The sequence below is a fragment of the Aplidium turbinatum genome, chromosome 14 (genome assembly GCF_918807975.1).
Source record: "Aplidium turbinatum chromosome 14, kaAplTurb1.1, whole genome shotgun sequence".
NCBI lineage: Eukaryota > Metazoa > Chordata > Ascidiacea > Aplousobranchia > Polyclinidae > Aplidium > Aplidium turbinatum.
In genome coordinates, this window is record NC_137485.1 from 1,068,508 (window position 1) to 1,089,143 (window position 20,636).

The 20,636-nt window shown below is 38.7% G+C and overlaps 2 protein-coding genes across 2 annotated transcripts; one reads left to right on the forward strand and one right to left on the reverse strand.

Annotated features, from left to right (window-relative positions):
* Positions 1 to 458: 458 nt before the first annotated feature.
* LOC145783371 (tektin-4-like) lies at positions 459 to 9,784 on the reverse strand. Its single transcript, XM_082595224.1, has 8 exons — positions 9,460 to 9,784; positions 4,329 to 4,452; positions 3,878 to 4,006; positions 3,337 to 3,407; positions 2,940 to 3,083; positions 2,440 to 2,662; positions 1,726 to 1,880; positions 459 to 1,458 (listed from the first exon to the last, which is right to left on the reverse strand). The coding sequence occupies exons 1-8, from the start codon at positions 9,738 to 9,740 to the stop codon at positions 1,242 to 1,244; spliced, it is 1,344 nt and encodes a 447-aa protein (XP_082451350.1). The 5' UTR covers positions 9,741 to 9,784; the 3' UTR covers positions 459 to 1,241.
* A 4,340-nt stretch (positions 9,785 to 14,124) lies between these two features.
* LOC145783372 (large ribosomal subunit protein uL1m-like) lies at positions 14,125 to 20,064 on the forward strand. Its single transcript, XM_082595225.1, has 6 exons — positions 14,125 to 14,252; positions 16,724 to 16,910; positions 18,011 to 18,251; positions 18,454 to 18,606; positions 19,146 to 19,364; positions 19,802 to 20,064. Exons 1-6 carry the CDS (start codon positions 14,171 to 14,173, stop codon positions 19,970 to 19,972), a joined length of 1,053 nt encoding a protein of 350 aa, XP_082451351.1. The 5' UTR covers positions 14,125 to 14,170; the 3' UTR covers positions 19,973 to 20,064.
* The last annotated feature ends 572 nt before the right edge of the window (positions 20,065 to 20,636 follow it).

A 20,636-nucleotide genomic window follows, 5' to 3' on the forward strand; every position in this document is an offset into this window, starting at 1 on the left:
ACTTCAAAGGCTGAAAGAAAGAAAAAATAACACAAAATCACATTTTTTTCCACGTAGGGGGGCCCTTCAAAAGTCGGGGGGCCCAGGGCACCTGCACCCTCTGCCCCCCCCCCTAAATCCGGGCCTGGCTGTTCTCAAGTAGCCTTCTAGTGTAGTCCGGAAACATCGTGAATCTGGGGTGGTTAAGAGATAGACTTTCGGCTCCAGAGGCTCACGCGACGACGACGAACAAATCTTCGAGTCTACAGTAGGTGGCTGCTTTTAAGTCTAGTCTAGCCTGGATAGTCTGCTGCAATCAAGAAATGCCATTTGCTTTAAGTCTTGCAATTTGTTTGTTTTTTTCCCGGTCAAACACTTCCGAAGATGAATTATGAACTTCTCCGGTGACACCATTAGCTTGGAGTTTAATTCACGATTTGAAAAAGATATTTCTTTCATCTTCCGCACAACAACAAACATAAGTGCACATGTTTTAATCTCGTAGTGAGCAGATAATTATTTACAAACACAAAATCCAGTGTGGGTAGTACGAGCGTTGATTAAATGGCACAAAGCCGATAGATCAACGTCCAAAAAATGTCAGATTAGCTGTTGTGACGCAGCAGCGCTTTAAAGTCGCCGACAAACGTCAAAACGATGGATATCGCTCGTACAAAGCTACCAATTGTTACCAAACAATAAAATGAAAAGTTTATGGCTATTGATGTGTCCCGATGTAGCAAGAAAGTAGCGGAAGAAGCAAATCCCGCGTCTTTGTTATTTGAATTTATATGAGGACAACACTCTGGAGTTTCTAATAGAACAAACAGCGCAGGATGATCAGGCAAAGTTAAACAATGGTCGGTTTATTAAGTTACAAATAGCTCACGTTATGATGACGCTATTAAACACAATTTCATGTCAGTTGTAGCAAAAGAGAAAAGGAGCTTCCACTGTGGTCAGCAAGGATGGAGGAACCATTCGGAAGGCTTGTAGGTTTTTCACATTAAATTGAAAAAGAAATAGTGGAAGTAACAAGGGGAAAAATCCTTTGACTGAAAGATTTTAATTCTTAATTCTGAAATTTTAATTCTGAAAGATTTAATCATCTTCCATGAGAAAAGGATTTTAAACTTCGATATCACGTGGCAAGGAATGCGATCTTCATACACGGAGATCGAAACATAAAATTTGAATTACCATTAAAAATTACACAAGTATTTCTTTAGTGATTCCTCCATCCTTGCAGTCCGCTTGCGAGTTTACTGGTACCCAGAGAGCTTGATGACAGTCGGGAATCTTGTTCGGAGAGCCATGCACTTGTCTTTGTCGATGAAGATACTGTTGCTCTTGATGGCAATCTCCTTCTCCAGCGCCATCCTCGTGTCCTCCAGACAGTGGAGGGAATACTCCGCATCATTCAACTTCTTCTGAAGGTTCTCGATGCTGTCTGTGATCTCACCAACTTCCGACACCAGCCTACGACACAATGGGGCCCATTGTCATTTGAGAGGGAGACAGGGTCACAATGGTAAGCGCGAAAGACCAATACGGTTTGACGTCATTGAGATAATGACGCAAACCGACAATTGGAAAATAATCGTTTGTGACAATAGGATGCCTCAAAATTTGAGATAAAAAAACAAAAATAAAATTACTATACAATTTTTGTTCTAAAAAGAAACAATCTTGTCCGATCTTTGACCAATTGACCGAAATCCGCCACGTAAGTCTACAGTCACCCACCTGAACTGTACCGGGTCCCTGCATAACTCTACGTTGGGTCGGTATGTCCTGTGGTTGAGTCTGGTCTGTGACACTTGCATCGGAGCCTTCTTGTCGTAGATGGCTTGCTTCATCATTGAAATGTTCCTCTCCTGGTTGCCGATCTCAATCAACACCTGAGAGAGCAAGGGAGTAACATCACATCACTACGATTTGTTTGAAAACAATCCGAGATCCAGCAACTGCAAGTTCATAAAATAAACAAAGATAAAGCAGAAACAACGATTTACGTTAATTTGGTGACGTCATAGTGATTATAAAGGCATTTCACTCGAACGGGGTAAGAAAAACATTAATGTTACAATAAATCTCTTCAATGGCTATTAGATATGCAGCAAAACCAAAAAGCCGCAATCACAGATTACAAATTTTTTCTTTGTTCAGTTGATCTACAACCACGGCCGGTGAAAAGTTAAGTTGGCCCGGTGGAGGTACCAATGGAATCCTCGGGGGCACAGATTAAGACATTTCTAAGAAAAACGACCAAAACCCAGGCAACACGGGACGGTTTGTTCGAACTCTTGGGCCTTAGAAAGGTTAGGGCCTCTAAATCATTCCAGGCTCTGGTCTAAAAATACCCCTCTGCCATCCTGTCAACGCTACCGTGTACAACCCCTTAATGTTCTCAGGGTTGGCCACGAAGAGGTTCACACAAAGAAGAAGCAACAGACTCACCTTCTGCAAATGATTTTCCAACTTTGTCTTCGCGTCGTTCATTTCCTCAACCCTCTTGGCGAACGCGTCATTGACCGAGTTGCATTGTTCTCTGAGGTCATCGGACGTGTCATGGATGACGTTATCGATGAGCGATCGGAGGTTGATCGATGCCATACGCTCGCGTTCGGCGCGCACAATGTTATCGTGGGTGAACTGGGCCCAGGTCTCAGGGGTAGAAGAACTGACAAGATGAGATTTTACGAGGGTTAAAAAACGTCAAATTGCTGCAAATTGATGATAGTCGGAATTGAATCAAAGTTTTTGTCAATTCACCTCATTCAGCCATTTGTGACGTCACCATGCCCAAATGATGACAATCAATGATGTGTGTCAACTGCAGGTTGCAAAATCACAGAAATGCAATGGCGTGAAAACAAGAGAAATATCGAGAACAAGTTGTTCAATTGTGAGCTTGCAAGTTTATAACATATAACACCAAACAACCAATGGTTGCTCACTTGTCTTCAAACTTGGCGGAGTTGGGGTAGTACTGGATGTCGGTTGACTGGTTGTTCAATCTCCCGCACTTGTCATCGATGTTCAGCGCGTCCAATTTGTCGCTCCAATCAAATTCCAAGTTCTGTTTCGCGTCGCGATTCATTCTGCAAAGCGCGTTATTGATTACGTCATCAATTTGAAAACAATATTAGACGTGCCGGTTGCGTCTGCTCAACGTTCGATGGCTTCTTTGTTCGATACCCGTACAAAGCAGTTAACGTCTCTGTCAAGATATGGAATGGGATACAAGGATGTGGCCAATGCCGCAAATTGGTTTCTAGTCTTCCACCGTTTTACCCTAAACCTCCATCCCCAGATAAACTTGGTGGCCGAAACAAACAGAACATTGAAGATTACCTTATTTGGTTCTTTGCCTGTTCAATTGTTCGCTTCAGCAAATCCTGGACTGACTTGAGCAAGTCAACTTCCTGTGAACAATCAGACACTTTATACAAATGTGAGTTCGATCTTCTATAGTCACATATTCTACTTAAAGTATAAAAAAGCAGGTCTCTATACAGGACCATGCAGGCCTCTGTACAGGGCGTTCAGACGATGTTTCGGGCCCCATACCAATAAGACCATTAGGCACCAAAATCATGAAGTTCATTAAAAAAATGCACGTCAGTATCCAAAGAATATACGCTGTGGTTTCTTCAAGGTTCGGTCTCCTTAAAAAGGTTTCGGGACCCTAAAACTATCCCGGGGCCGAATCCAAAAGTACCTCGTGGACCTTCCTGCAAACGCTACCGTCTCTATAGGTTCGGGGAATAATTTCAAGATGACTTTTTCCTACAACAAAGTTAACTGACAAGGCCATTAAGTTATTCACAAGATACAATGATTTATATTATTTGCGGAATTCAAAACCAACAAAGCAGATTATGAGCAAACAAACCCTGAGAAGTTGGATCTCCACATTATCTTTGACAAGGTCCGGTCCTTGTCTCCGGAATCTGCATTCTAGATTGTCGGTAGCGATCTGCATCGGGACTTCTGTCGCGTCCAGCGCCTTTTCCAACCTAACCTGTAATGAGAAAAATTGATACAAATGTCAATCACGATGCTGCAATATGACGTCATACAGTTCAAATATGACGTTTTAAAGTAGATTTCTTCTACGTCATTTTAAAGGCAATGTCCAACTGTTTGACGGAATATGGAAAACGCACTAAATCCAAAGCTTAAGCGATAGTTTCTTTTCCAGGGGTTCCAGGGATCCTTGGAAATGTTACGAGTCCCTAACATCAACCCTGGCCCGTGTCCAAAAGTTCCCCTGAACCCCCATAACGCTTCTGGTTATTACGTTCAATTCGCTTCAAAGCATCCTGCACGTAAACTATTGTTACCTTCTGCAGGAAGAGAAGATCGGTCTCAGCGATCAAATCATCGATCTCGCGCTGCAATTCAAACTTCCAGAAGTTTATGTCGTGAATTCTTTCTCCTAACTTCTTTGTGACGTCCGCTTGAGTCCTTGGAATGAACGAATAAATTAATGTTTTGCTCACCAGCGATAGAACTTGCTGTAGATTGTTATAGAATGTTGTTTTGCTACCATGAGTGACTGCTCCTTCCGGAAACTGTTAACGGTCATGAACTTAAGGGAACTTTTAAGCGAAGAGTTTATTGTGGAGAGAATTACTCGAAAACTTTGAAGACTTTTCCAATTGTGACGCACGAAAGACAAGAAATCATCGAAGACGCAACGTTCACAAAGTTGCACCGATATTTAATATTTGTAATATACAGCAACTTCTATATATAAACGGTTATGTTTCCTTTAACGATAAAAACTCTTGGAAAATGAAAACGAAATCCTGGGAGTCGCCAAGCGTAGTTTGACAACTATTTTAATGCATTAATGTTTAACTGGTTTGTCTAGTTTTGGACAAATTGAAAAATCATCATTTCAAATATGCAATGCCATACCCAGTGTTGTACGCGTCAATGAAATAAATTGACGGCGTCAGCGCGAATTGCCTAAAAATTTTACGACGTAAAGTACTGCGTCAGCTCTTAAAGAAATTGACGGCGTCAGCGCTAATTTCTAGCGCTATTTTAGCCAGGGTCTCACAAAACGGAAGTATTTCAACTAAGTTTAGACTAAAAATAGCTATAAATAAAGAACAGGTTTTATGTTCTGAGACTGTATTGTAATTAGCTGCTTTAGCTTTGGCTAATAGTTATTTCCTTGTAGAAACACAAGCATTTCAAAACGTTTGTCTGACAATCTGCTGCGTTTGGGATGCATAATGTCCTTTCCAAGTGAAAACATGCGTTCCACAGCAGCGCTGGATGGTATTGGTGTGTTGTATTTCAAAAACAAGCCTTGAAACGTTTACTCAGAAATGTATCACAGTTCCAAGCGTGCTGTGATGGCTTAGCATATATAAATCTTTTAACGAGGTCCACTGCATCAACATCGCTCTTTTCAGGGGCATAGAGCTCTTGAAACAAAGTACCTTCAACCAGGGCCCACAAGAGGGGGGGACAACCGGTGCATTGCACCGGGGCCCGGTGAGTTCAAGGGGGCCCGACAAAATATCTAAATTCACGCGTTAAAGTTGATTTCAACGATTTTGCATAAAATATTGTTTTTATATTAGTTCCCTATGTTGATAGGGCCCCCTCATGGGTATGCCCTTTTTTAAAACTACAGAATTTTTAATGTTTTGAGTTCAGGAGGCCCGACAAAATGTTAAAATTTGCGTGCTCAGGTCGATTTTGCATAAATTATTGTTTTTTATATTACCGGTTGTGGTTTCATATTTTAATTGGGCCCCCTCATGGGTATGCCCTTTTTCAAAACTACAGCATTTTCGTTTTTTTTTTAGTTCAGAGGGCCCGACAAAATGTTTAAATTTGCGTGCTCAGGTCGATTTTGCATAAAATATTGTTTTTTATATTACCGGTAGTTTCATATTTCGATTGGGCCCCTCATGGGTATGCCCTTTTTCAAAACTACAAACTTTTCAATTTTTTTAGTTCAAAGGGCCCGACAAAATGTTTTAATTTGCATGCTCAGGTCGATTTTGCATAATATAGCCTATTTTTTTTATATTAGCGGTATTTTCATATTTCGATTGGGCCCCCTCATGGGTATGAATGAATATTTTAGTTTATTTCAGTGTTAGTCTGGGTGTTTTAATGTGAATATTTGGGTACGTTTACGGCATGTTTTAATAAGCAATTGATTGAGCAGGTTAGGTTACAGTCATACAGAAGGTATTCTATGCATTTGCTGACATCTTGTCAATTTATGACACAAGCAAGCAGTGACTGTTATGTGTAGGCTAATCATGTTGAACTGGTACAATTTTAGTTGTACAGTATATATAATCTTGTTTAGCGTGATATTTTAAGAGTTCAGAAAATAGTAAAAAGTATTGAAATATTGTTAAAATACTTAGCAAGAAGTCGTTACTGTCACTTTTTCGGTACAGAAATGCTCAAGTATTTTTTGTTTTGGATATGATACTAATTACATGTACTGAAATCATGGAACTTGTCTAATATAGCCTGAGACAGTTACAGTATTTTTGAGTTTTTAGGACTTGTTGAATGATTTTGCTATATTGGAATGCAAGCAAGTTTCATGGAGGCAATGCAGGAAAATAATTTAGTCCTTGTAGCAGGGCCAAAGGTCATAACAGTCTAACAAAATTCGAAAAAAAGTTTAAAGATTAGTGGAAGTGTGATTTTTTGAGTAAAAATCATAGATCTTTACTTCTGTTGAAGTGCAGTTTCTTTCAACTATAGACAGAATCAGAATTTTCAAAACTAATGATTAGTATATAAACAAACATTTGTTTCGAAGAAGTTTTCCTTTTCGTTTGTTTTCACTATTTATTTTTTAGCAGTCTTCTCCAGTCAGGCCAAGCCAATCTTACTCTTGAATTTCAGGAACAGTGTCAATATTGACTCAAAACAGCCATTCTGTCATTATGCAGGGTATTTGTAAAGGTCTCGATACATAGTATAGTGATAGATGTAGGTGCATTTATATTGATAGGACTTAAAAATAGAAATATATTCAACTTTGGTTTCTCCTGACCACTTGCTGTAGAAATGAAGAGAAAGTGACCCTCAATCATGCGTGAATGCAGTTTCACTCAAACAAGCAAAGAAAACTAAAGGAGTAAAAATAAGAAGCTGCCTATTGATCCTGAAATAAAGTTGGTATTTCTTAATGTCATGAACAATAGCAATGCATTCATCCAAGTTTGGTCTCCTAGTCTCTGCTGATTTTAAGGTCAGAAATGCTATTGTACGGTATGTTAATGTAAAGGTGTATGCACACATATGCAATGCTACTTGTATGTCAGCCATGTCAGATAGTATTGCCATTTTTATCTTTAAAGTGGCTATTTTTACCCACTTTTTGCCATGGTTACAATCAGGTGTTGCCAGAGTTAGGATTAAAGTTAGGAAGGGGTAAGGTAAGGGTTAGAGTTAGGAATAAGGTTAGGGTTTTGATCTTTGACCATGACTAAACATTTTTTCCAAAATACAACTTTTTGTTTTCAACAGCTATAAACTTTTCCTCAAATTAAAGCAGAATTCCTTATCTGGCAACGCTATTGAGGCTATATTTACACTACATAGTGTAACTATAGCCACAGCCTTTTATCTTTGTATAACTAGTGTGTATCTGTGAATTTAAAGTCATAAACACCACTACAATACTGCATTCTTTGTGAAATAGTGGAGTGGTAATACTTTAACCTAATGTATTCTTTGTAGTATTTTTAAATAGGTCTGGTTTTAAAATAAAAACACTGTGCGGAACACCATGTATGCATTGGCCTTGTGGATTAACGCGCACCGCAAATTTTGCTTGTGATTTGTGAGATATCACGCGACATGTTGCGCTGGGGGGCCCGGCAGCAAGATCTGCACCGGGGCCCGGCAGGGCTCTTGGAGGCCCTGCCTTCAACCTCCGCGATGACATAGGCCGACATTGATTTTTCGCTTTCTCTCTCTGATCCCTCGTTCTCGATACTGCTCACGATATGAATAATCACCATTCGGCAAACTTCTTCCGCTTGTATTCCAGGTAGCCATTCCAACCAACGCGAAAGTCGGTACTTCGGTTGAGTCGCGCTGGCCAGAATACATTGTGAAACGAGATTTTCCATGAAAACAAAAATTGACACATAGCGCTTGATGCTTAAAATCGGCAAAATAGTTGGCGGCGTTATCACTTCCGTCAACTAAAAAATAAACTGACGGCGCTAGCCTCAGCGTCAACGTACAACACTGGATACCTCACTGCAGAGAATAACATGCAATAAATGTGATTACATGCCAACATAAGCGTATGATACAAAGGGGAAGCTGTCCCCTTGTACAAAATCCCAAGTTTAGGGAAAAATCTACAATTATTTGGGTAAAAGTTGCTGAACAAAAAGCCCTAAAATTAAACATCATCATCATGATAATAATGAGACTACATCATGATGATGATGAGACTACATCATCATGGTGATAACTATGATCTACATCATGATGATGATTATGAGATTACAGCATCACGATGATAATCAAGAGACTACATCAATTATACAAATTAGCCTACAAGTACAAGTTGCACAAAATACAGTAGGCCTATGTTGTCTAGGCTTTCGGTAGAATTTTCATCTGGCAGACTCACAACTTATTTATGTGTAATATGTTTTGTATAGAAAAATAACAAAATCTCATTAATTTTGATTGTTTAAAACAGGGATTTAAAACTATGATGGAAATTTAGGCAACCATAAAATATGAAACTGTATTGTATCAGAGTTAACTTTTTGTGAAAATGCCCAAATTTACCTGATGAAGTTGCTTCAAATCCTTTAATTTTGTTTATTTACACAACTGTAGCCCTTCGGCACCCACAACTATCAAATTGTTTGCATCTGGTTATTTCTTTCAAGCAATTACCTAAAACATCCGAACATATTGTTGTTGTCCATTTTATTAAACACTTTGATTTTGCAATACAGATCCCATGCTGTATTTATTATGCAGTTTGGGCAGCCACCAAATCAACATAGTTTGGAGAAATATTTACATCAAATTCAGTTTGAATAAGAACGTTCTAACGTTCTTAATAAGGTAAAACAGGCTGTTAAGGTTTTTAGAGAGCAGTAGCTGAATGTAGCACTCTGCTTGGCTTTTTTACTTAGCGTTGAGCACCTTTTGGCATAGCCTAGGTTATTAATTTATTGTTTAGTTTGGGGAAATGTTTATGTAAAAGTTTTCAAAAAAATTGATTAATTTCTTTACATACACTTCAATAAACTGCAAACCAAACATTCATTTATTATTCGTAAGCTTTAACTTTGTGACAAGATAGAAACATTTGCAACTACCGACATACAAATGTATTCCAACTTTCCTGCATCTGCCCACAATATTCGGGTAGCGGCTACAATACCTTTACAGTTGCAGTTTTTTACCTTTACAGTTACGTTAATAACATTAGCAGCCAACCTGTTAGTGACTGCCAGAGTTTCATTTGCGAGTTTCTTTGAATCATGTTGAATTCTCTCGGCATTGTCTCGATCAGAGAAGGATTGATAATATTTTGAATAGTTGTTCTGATACCATTCCTCTGGGGTGTACTTTGCTGTCCTGAACCCAGCAGTGGGTTGTCCAATCGATGTGTATGCTCCAGTATTTATCGGTATGGAATGCTCCTTAGTTCCAAGATTATCAGCAGGAATAGACTGAGGGTTTGGTTCAGTTTTTAGCAACACTTCTGCAGCAGCCATGTTGGCTCAGGTACAATATTAAAAACTTAGTTTTAAAATTGCAAAAATCTAAGGCATGTGTTTGAAATTAGATTCCAAGTTCAGCTCATAGTTTTAGGACAACTGTCTAAAATTATGGTTAGCCTGCACTTTAGTACCACCAATACAATGCAACCTATAAATACTCATGACTTGGCAACAAAGACAAACATACGATTGATTGATCTTTATCTGCTCAATGAGAAAGCTTTTTTAAAAGCTTAATCCTGGCAGTTTCGCATGCTTGTAGAAGCTTTCAACCACTGACACAGGCGCGGTCACCGAGATTGATGTGGTGGAGTTTCTATGGTTGTTGAAAATTTTGATCTTATAAGTGCCGCTGAATGAAGAGCAGTCCTGAAATGTGTTGCTCAAGCGCATTACTTGAGAGCTGAACCAGGACCACTTGATCTTGATTCGGGTGCATAACCACTGAGCTAATGGGGCTAAAAGTAACTGGTAACAGTGAATTATGTTGCTATCAAGAAAAAATAACTACACCTACACTGACTTGCTTTTTCTTAAAATATAGGCTAAGAATTTATTATGATAAAGGCTACCGTACTGTTAAGTAGAATAAAATGTTTTCAGCTGAGTTATAACTTCATGTAAGATTTCAGCTTCGTTTATTCAATTCCAGCAGCTACCAGCAACAATTCGGAAGCTGCAGTTGTCATATTGCGTCTTGCATGAAACCTACAAATACAAGTAACCCCACTCTGCACAAATTATGAAGATAACTCCAGGGCATGAAAACATTGTGCAGAAAAGTGATGCAGTAAACAAAAATTTGTTAACAATAGACCTACAAATACCCATTAAAAAAATACACAAATAAACTGACCGCAGGAATAGCAAAGCTTAACAAATTGAAAAACTTACTGAACTGAACTACGGTACCACTAGGCTAGGAGACTCCTTTTGTATCACTATTGAAAAGAAACAGATATAAAACATATTCTAACAAATAATATCTACAATCTTCGTTTTAACTAACTACCGTAATAGCTAGATTTCGTGTTTTAACTATCAACATGTCAAAGCGTATCAATGTTGTTCCGGTAAAGACTCCTCAGCCATTTAAACGCGATCCTTTAACTGAGAACCGGAGAGCAAACAATCGGCAACGCGTAATCCAATCTTCGCCATGACAACAGTACCACGACAACCAATCCTTAAAGGTAATATGATCTGGAGCAGTTATTTTATTTTATATAAGGTACCAAAAATACCAATACTTTGCAAAGTTTTCCACTTAAAAAATAGTCTAGCCTACTCATAAATATGTTTTCATAAAAAATACAAATGAATTGCAAAATAATTAAAAAAAAATGCCTGGAAAATCTATGTAAACAATAAAGTGTTAGCTTAAAGCTGTTGTCTATCAACTTCTGACAAGGGGTATCTATAGCTCTATAAATAATATCACACAATTTTTTTTGTTGTTAAAACTGGAAGAGAAAAACGACAAAAATCTATTTTGTAAGTCGTGGAAGACCTGGCGGGTTGCGTTTCAAATGGCTTTGCCAGTGATAGGACTTCTTTGTAAGGTTTTCTTAGCTTACCTTGCTCTTTGTAGTGCCCGAGCACTCTCTCTTCTGCGTCTCGCTTAGAAATTTAAGGAATTGTAAGCAATGAATTTTTGAAAGAATGTCTAATCGTATTCTGACTAGTGCTTCATGGACTTGTAGATTTCCCGTTATGTTGCATTGTGTGGTTGTGCACAGCGTTTGCAATGCACATAGTAGCGCTTTCCCAATCGAGACTACTAGGATCCTTCTGAAGCAACTATAACCATGATTCCTGACTCACTTTTGTTACTTAGTCTGATTTAGCGGTATTGAGTTTCACTCAGAAGAATTCCTAATTTCTGAAGTCAACCATGTAGGACGACAGTGCATTGTACCGTACTGAGTTCTGTTGGTGGAATCGTTAGTTGTTCTGGTGTTTTCGTTTGGTGTTCTTGTTGGATTCTGTCATTCAGCGCTACTCAGATAAAACAAGTCAATAAACGAATCAATAGTGAAGACCTCGTGTTCCGGTCACTTCTCGCCATTCAATCAATCAGAATGTGAATTTTAGTTGATAAACACAGTCTGGTTATATTTTACGTAATTTTTGTACTAATTTTTTGCCACTGGGAACATGCATAAAGTTTGGTATTTGTGCTGAAACTCATGGGACAACCCTGGCAACAATAGAGAAAATATTTTTTTTTAATTTTATGAAAGGTAAAATTAAAGGTATCTCCTAAATTCGATCAAATTTGCATAACATCGCGTGCGAAGACAGGGCACTTACTGACAAAGTATGAAAACATAACTCATTTACATTTTTAAGAAGTCCTTTGAAAAAAATATGTTTACGAAATCTTTAAACTTTTCCATATGTTTACGAAATCTTTAAACTTTTCCATATAGCTAATAACTTTTATCAGTCATAGTTTTGCAGTTTGCTCAGAAAAGTTTCAACTGCATAATTTTCTACCTCCTTGCAAGTTTTTTCAAACCGATTTTGAAACAGCATGCCTCCTTGCAATAGCAGTAACCTCTGGAATGCTACAGCTGGGTGGCAGTCACTCTGGTCACTCTCGGCCTGCGCCCTGCAGTAACTTCTGGACTGCTACACCAGACTAAATTGGGCTTTAAGGAGTTAGGCCTATTTACCGTAGGTTTAGTAAGTGGGGACTACCGTATAGCCTTTGCGTACCCTATATTTTGAGCTTTTGCACTGTTTTCACCATGCAAAAAGTGGATTAAATTTGGGCACTTGTGTTAGAAATTAAAAGTGCATCTGCCATCTGGCAGCACTGGTAACAAGAAAAAATCAAATGTCATGTTTTGATTTCAATTAATCAATCGTTATTCATCAAAAAACAAAACACAAACACAAAAAAGTGACATAAAACAATAATATGATACAATGTTTAGGTTTTGTTATTGATAGGGAGACAACGAAACGACCGTACGGTCTACGAGTCAGTTGCCACCCCCACCCTGGAAAGAATAATTTGAGTTATGAAACAAATCAACAATTTAACCAAATCGGTTACAATCAAAAAATAAAACACAAACAAGACTAATACTTCGATTAGATGACTTTTAGTGACTTTGAGATTAAGACTTTTAGTGAATACTGATTACTGGATGTGATCACATATTCACACTTTCATATCATCTTATTTTTTATCATTGACGTGTCGGGAACAAAAAAGATACTAGGCTACCGGCTACAACAGCACTTTGTTTTGTTTATCTTTATCCTGCATTGCGGGAAAGCGGACTTGAGCGCTATGCATCGGTGTACGCCTTCCGACATACACCTGACCCACGCTGCAGCCGACTGCAATGTCTGTTTCCGGTTGTCTACTCTACTTATGACTTAAATTTGGTACTACCCATTACTCGAAATCGATCACTAGGTAGAGGCAATTATCGTTAAGTTTCTTGCCCAGAGAAACAACAGCAAGTGCGGGTGGCTGGAGTCAAACATGCAGGCTCTCGACTGCGAGCCCAACACGCTAACCACTCGGCCACGGCGGCCACTTTGGATTCTCAACACTATCATTTTAAGAGATATGATGGGGATATTTAAAGAAGAGGATATGAAGGCTTTTATAACATCCAACAATAGGGCTTCTGTTTATTGTAAATAATCTCTATCGTAAAATAACAATTGGCACCGATAGTAGTTTAATAAATCTTGTTATGATAACCTGCATTGCGCTATTAGCATCAGGCCTGGATATTTCCTGCATGCTTATAGTTACTTGTTAATTCAACTACCTGTATAGCCTAGTACTTGTTTTACAATAGATGAAGCAAAATTAACATGGAGTTCAAATTGTTCAAAATTAGAAACCCGCCCTCCAGTTATTAGCCTTTATCGATTCACATGTGTCTATTTGTTTGCCACTCTACATCATTCAAAAAATATTAGATAATGTAGTAATCACATGTTATGTGAGTGATGTGGCTGTGATTTTTCATTGCATGAAAGTTAATTATTTGTTTTTCAGTGAAAAAAATTTTTTTTTCTATCTTGCTTCTAGGTTTGATGGCTGTGCAATTTTAAGATAGTGGTAACACTGTTTTATCGATGTATATATTTTAAACTTTTGATTTTGCCATTTTTCCCTTTTGTTGGTGTCAAATTCGTATGTTTACTTTGCCGTTCTGTACATATTTGCGCCAGCAGCAAAAAATAAAATTGAATTGAATATTTATCCATCTTCAGGGATGTAATGCAGTGTCTTGTTTAAACATAGGTGCCCAACCATATAAAAACAGTCAGCAAGTTAAGTGCTTGAAAGGAAGTGTTTTATATATCAATAGTAACTTGGCATTAACCAAGGTTTATTGTTCGTAGGTTTATAAATGTGAATATAGGGTGAACTGTATTTATTATAAATAATGCAGGGTGTTCGATATATTTTATCTTCTTGCAATGCTTTTTCAATACATGGAAACACACAATCTAAATTGATAGACTTAAGTAAGTTCAACTTTCATCTGAATATTTCAACTATGTTTATATAATGCACATCTAGCTACCTTTAATAGCTAACTTGCTCTATACCATACAACTCAGTGCTAAATGTTTACGGAACCTGATTTTAGTCTATTTTGGGACTTTACCTTTTTAACTTTTTGTTGGATGTTATTCTGGCTTAGTGGTGAAAGCATGGTCGACCCACACAGAAAGTTTTTCAGTGATTGCTTGAATTCTGGTGACAATGTTTTTCTTCATAACTCTACAAGCTTTCCCCTACATAATGCAAATACAGCACTATGTCACACATATGGAAGAAATACTAAGTACAGTAGAAACTGGCTAACTCGACACCTGAAGGAGAATCAAAAAAGCTGTTGAGTTAGACGGAACATCGAGTTAAGCATCATGTGAATTCTCCACTCAAATAACGCCAATCCTGTGTATTTTCGCTGACTGGTACATGCCATCCATCTGCGCAAGATAGAATGAGTTTGGGATGAGAATAAGTTGCTACCATAAAAAGAACAGGCATTGTAAAATGCTGAACATCAGTCAATGACCAAAAGCAGAATGCAATGCAAAGAGAAAAACACAAATGTATTCGATTAACCTTTGATAAGGCCGCAAATCTATTGCCAGCCTGACATTCAGTTTGACATCGAAATTGTCGACCTACACGAAATTTCTTTCATGGGATATGTAATAAGGTGTCAAATTAAAGAGATTCACGTTGAGATATCCGACGTTGAATTAGCTGGGTTGGCTATCTACGAAACCAATTTAGCGTTTTGCTGGGACCAGGAAAAAAGCATCGACCTAGGAGGAATGTCGAGTCAGCTGTTGTCAACTTGATGTTATTGATGTGAAAATGAGTGCCACAGTTGTTGGTCTGAGCAGTCATTGACCGTGTTGCTAGGAAATTGAAGAATGGATAGGATGTGGTGACGCTTGTAATCTCAGGTCTAACTAAAGCTGTTCATCAAAATACCTATGTGATGCTATTTTCTTTCAAAATTTCATTTAGTATTAATACGGTAGATGTTCTGTTGTATTTCTCCTTCTGGGAGCAAGTCTTTTAGGCGCCGGTCAAATAGGCGCGCACACTGTGGCGCCCGTTTATTTAGGTGCTATTCCTTGTAATTCCCAGTAAATACAGATTATATTAGCTTGGCAGGTAGGGCAATGCTTTTCACACAAAATGTTATATTGAACAGAAAAATATATTGTATTTTAATGCACGTGTTCGGCATTTATTTGTTGTTAGTCCAGGTTTGCGTAGGCGAAAGCTTTATCAATGAATTATTCAAGTTTCCGAACATGACTGAGTTCACTTTTAGTGAGTCAAATAATAACTACCGTATTTTACGGACCATAAGGCGCACCGGACTATAAGGCGCACTGTCAATAAATTGCTTTGATTAGTTTTTTGTTCATACATAAGGCGCACCGGACTATAAGGCGCACCGGACCATAAGGCGCACCGGACCATATATAATAGTATATCGGTACTGGTTTTGAGTGTAGGCAATAAAGCACTACCGCACTTGATCCATACATAAGGCGCATCGGACCATAAGGCGCACGATCAATTTATGAGGAAAAAAAAGAATTTAAAGTGCGCCTTATGGTCCGTAAAATACGGTACACTAAACATCACTAAAAAAATATACCATAGCCTATGTTCAAGCGGGTGGTAGGCTTGAGTGAAGAATAACTTAGTTTTCCGTCAAAACCCCGACTACGTTTAATAATGAGCAAAGTCGCACCATTATGCTTGCAACTTGTAGCCAGAGTTCATATGCCTTATAGAAATGTATTCATGTAGTAGAGCGTTGTCTCATACGTACTAATTGCGAAAGATAACAGATGAAGTAAGGTTCCATCTGGCTGCAACTTGTGTTCAGGATGCACAGCAAATGTCCTGTGGAGATGTGCTAATATCAAGAGTAGTAGAGCGTTGTCTCGCATCTCATCTCCACACGCTTATTAACAAACAACATATTTTTCTGTTCAATATAACATTTTGTGTGAAAAGCATTGCCCTACCTGCCAAGCTAATACAATCTGCAGACATTACTAGGAATAGCACCTAAATGAACGGGCGCCACAGTGCTCCGCACCTAAATGAACGGGCGCCACAGTGCTCCGCACCTAAATATCCAGACGCCACAGTGTGTTCGCCTATTTGACTGGCGCCTAACTGTCTGCGCCTAAAAGACGTGGACCCCTCTTTCTCTACCAATTGTTATACTGTAAGTAGGTGGTACGTTTGAAAAAGGTTTAAGTGAAGTAAGTATGTAGTCAACATCTGTTTTCTAATCAGATATAATATCAGATTTGCAGTATTGACCTCTTTTCACCATTATTGCTTGCAAGACAATGATTTTTTTTCTACAATTTAAAGGACAGCTTTTTCTTGTGGGAAACAATGTGTGTCCAAAATAATTATAGGTTAAAAATTTGTTTTGCAGCAAATCTCAGTCCAATTGGTTGTCGAAAACTTCACATGACAAAGAATCTTTTCAATAATGCACATCGCAAGACTAGATTGGAATTGATCTGTGCTTTGAATAAAAGACTTTACATCCATAGAAATGCAGAGTTCGGTCCTCAGCCTATTTTTTACAGAGGAACAAGAAGAATTGATCTTTATCAAAGGTATAGATCGTTAATTTGTAGATATATCATACAGGATCTCATGTATTTAACTTAATAAGCTTAAACTGACTCGTTGAGAAAATCTAACCAAGCCATCTTCATCAATTTGATCATCAATTAGTTTTATTGTGGGATTGACACTTGTCGGATCGTATTTGTTTTCTTCATTAGTTTGTTGAAAATAATGAAGCATGAAGTAAATATATTTCAACTGCATCATCTTAAGTTTTACTTTACTGTGATGTGGCATGTTGGCATAAGAGTTAGCTGTTCCACACCACGTGATCCATGTTTTCTGGCAATGCTGTCTCTATTTACAGCGTCTCCAATTTGAACCGGGACGACTCGCTTTATTGATTTTTCTTGCGATATGGACAGCTGGAGGGTCACTGCGAAATTTAAAAATTGGCAAAACTGCAAAAAGTTTTGTTTGCTTTTACGTAAATTCATTTTTATCAAATGAAATACTATATTTTGCGTGAGGTTTGGAATGCTGGAACATCGGCAGAACCTTGCTATAGCAGTGTGAGGCTAACTACTGTTACCACTGTAGCGTGAAATCTATTGCTGCCTTACTATGATTAGTATATTATTACATAAACATGATATCACATATTTTCATACATTTATTTTGGCAATACACACTTTGTGCTCACGCAGCCAGATTACATACGCTGCACCTGGGTATGTGACATATGGCGGTAGACCTCAAGCTGTAACTGCACCACATTTTGTCATGACACGATTACCCTCCAGTTGCCCACCTTTGTTTTGGGTAAGCAATCCCCTACTTCTACCATCCCCATTTGAACCTCAGCCGTAAACTGAACAATATTCGCTCAGTATAATCATTTATCACTCTTTCCGTATTGCTTCAAATTAATCATTTTATATAAATTGACATTGTGCAATGTGCATGGTAGCTCAAGTTGCTGTGGGATTTATTGCGTTGTTTTCGCTGTATTGCTACGTATTAAAGAATCCTGATGCTTGATAGGTACCCTACATTACCATAACAAAAGCCGCCAAACTGTCATCGCACTGTTTGTCTAAGTTTAGTTGGTTTATTGATTTGAAGTTTTATTATGGATTATGTTTAGGTATTTGGACAAATTGCAAAAGAAGAAAGATTATATGACTTTTCGTCCTGAGAAAGAAGCTGTTCTTGAGAAGCCAGTAGACGATGTTTTCCTAACTACTTTGTATAAACCTAAAATATATTCAATAAAAGAAGCCGTGGAAACATTGAAGGAATATGTTCGATTGGACTTAACAGACACAAGTTCTACTGTTAACCTCAAGCTTGGCCTGCAGGAAATTTCTTCAGGGAAAGGAAAAAGGGTTTGTAGAATGTTCTTTCCATTTTGCAAGTGGCATAATATACTCTACTTGTTTGGATTGATTAACTCTGGTCACAATGTCCAAAAATGCCATCAACCTTTCAATATCATATATTTCATTTGGATAAAGCTTTCCCTGCTGTAAAGGCGGCTTCCTCATTGTCTTTTTCAAATAGAATCAAATTGATTTCATTGAAACACAGAAAAAAACGATGATGTTCGTTCACACCACGAAGCTGCCCCATCCTCCCAGCGGGAACAACAAGGTGGCCTACTTCACGACCGATGACGTTAAGATAGAGCAAGCCAAAGAGGCGGGAGTCCACGCTGTAGGCGCTGATGAACTTATTGTCAAGGTAATCAGCGTTTTGACTTGTCTGGCTTCGTAGTGAGTGTTTGCCTCAGAACCGGCATTGGTTCGATCCCCCGTCAGGTCGTCCAAAAGAGTTTTAAACTTGGTGCTGCTGCATATTATTTCTGCTTGGCATTCAACGAAGGAGCAGACTCAGGGTAATAATGTACTTGTCTGCGCGACACTGTTTTCTTTGTAAATATCTAAGGGCAATGTATTTTTAGGGTGGTTCCGCCACATAAAAGCTCCACACTAGTACATAGATTGGTTAGAGTCGCCTGCGTCACATTATGTTTTGTTTGTTTCGTCCACTCATCGCATACCGCAGTGCTCGTCATAGTGTGCTTGTCGTCTGAGTCCGATTGTTGCGGGACTACAAGCATTGTCAACATCATAATACCTTCATACTTGGCAGAAAGGCAAATCTTTTGTTTTCATCTCATACAAGTATCTCGTGATATCAACAATTTCAAGGGCGAGAGTTGAAGGGTCGTTGGTTCGACTCCACAGTCGGGCTGGTTTATAACTTGTCGTGTTCCTCAGATTTTGAACAACGTCATCCAATGCGACCTCTTCTTCACCACCCCAGAATATTTCAAGGAGCTTAGTTCCCACAGCGATCTCAGGCGGAGGATCGGTAAACTGATCCCCGACCGCAACTTTGGAGTCGTGAGCGATGTCGCCGAGTTGACACCATTCATCGAGGAAACTCTTTATCATAATCGCCACCAAGCAGACACTTGTGAAGTCAAGATAGGCCAGGTGAGGTCGCAATAAGAACCAGTTGTTGCGTCAAAAGTGCTGAAGTCTTAACTGACTGATGATGAAGGAGATTCTTATTTTGAATATGAAACTAATTTCACAATACCTAACGATCTTTACACATAAAACCGCCATCACGCCCTTTCACCTCCACGGCTCCTCAACAAGGAAGCTGCAAACGAAAGCATCTATTGCTTTTACTGAAATTACTTGGCCCAGATAGGGACCATTGCTGTAAATAGAATTCCTGCTCCACTTGCCTAGGAATATCTCTGGCAACTTACATTACGATCGCAGTGCTGCCAAACTCCTATGTTGCCGACGCTTCTCGGTTGGATACGTTGCTACTTTCTATGAGCAATTTTGATGGAGCTACCCACATTTGTAGATAATAAGATGCAATGTAACGTTGTTCTATTGTACATGTACATTTGTAGGCGAATCAAGACCCCTCTCAACTTGAGGAAAATGTCCGCCACATTCTCCTCCTCATTCATCAACTGGCTGAGGAAAACAAAGCGGAAGAGATCATTACATCCGCGAAGATCAGCTGCCATACGGAACCCATCCCAATTGACATCAGCTACCTGCGTCAAGATGACGTGTGATAACCAATAGGCAGCGTGTCACGTGACTGCATTGACGTGCTTAGGGAAAACCCCACTTTTTATGTTCTTTCCAATAAAATATTCTTCTGAAGCGTTAAGATATGAGACCTCATCAGTATACAGCCTATTTTAGTGCCAACCTTTTCAAAGAGCTGGGAAACTTAAAAAAACCACCGCGTAATTTGTATACCTTTCCTTGGTTTTTGTTTCTAGCACTAGTTGCAACGTTCATCTGATGAAATTGAAAGTAAAATTTACAACAAACAAGATGGTTTATTGCTTCACTGACGTTTCGCGCACCATGACAATGCGCAACCTCAGAGCGAATAACATACAAAATAAAATTTCACCAGATTATATACTGCAGTGCGATTGAAGGCAAGAAAAAATAAAACACGCAATATTTAATAAAAATTGGCCAATGATGTGTGAGCGGTTACTTTCCACGTTAAATTACGTAAAAAACGTCGAAAGTAACCGCACGTCATTAGCCAATCTTTAAAACATTGTGTTCTATTTCTCTTGCCTTCAATCGCACTTTTTTCTGTTGGTCGTCACTGCTTCGAAGTTTTTTGTTTATTGTTGGAAGTTTTTACGTAATTTACCGTGGAAAGTAATCGCTCACACATCACTCACGCTCACCATAGACCAACTGGCAAGGGCA

What these genes read in the sequence shown, in the direction of transcription:
- LOC145783371 (XM_082595224.1), bottom strand. Translation starts at nt 9,740, where the DNA reads ATGGCTGCTGCAGAAGTGTTGCTAAAAACTGAACCAAACCCTCAGTCT. An exon ending in CAGGCAAAGAACCAAATAAG is followed by an intron (nt 3,084 to 3,336) that starts GTAATCTTCAAT and finishes CGCGCTTTGCAG; the next exon opens with AATGAATCGCGACGCGAAAC. An exon ending in AGGGACCCGGTACAGTTCAG is followed by an intron (nt 1,459 to 1,725) that starts GTGGGTGACTGT and finishes ATTGTGTCGTAG; the next exon opens with GCTGGTGTCGGAAGTTGGTG.
- LOC145783372 (XM_082595225.1), top strand. Translation starts at nt 14,171, where the DNA reads ATGCAGGGTGTTCGATATATTTTATCTTCTTGCAATGCTTTTTCAATA. An exon ending in AGAATTGATCTTTATCAAAG is followed by an intron (nt 16,911 to 18,010) that starts GTATAGATCGTT and finishes GATTATGTTTAG; the next exon opens with GTATTTGGACAAATTGCAAA. An exon ending in GTGAAGTCAAGATAGGCCAG is followed by an intron (nt 19,365 to 19,801) that starts GTGAGGTCGCAA and finishes GTACATTTGTAG; the next exon opens with GCGAATCAAGACCCCTCTCA.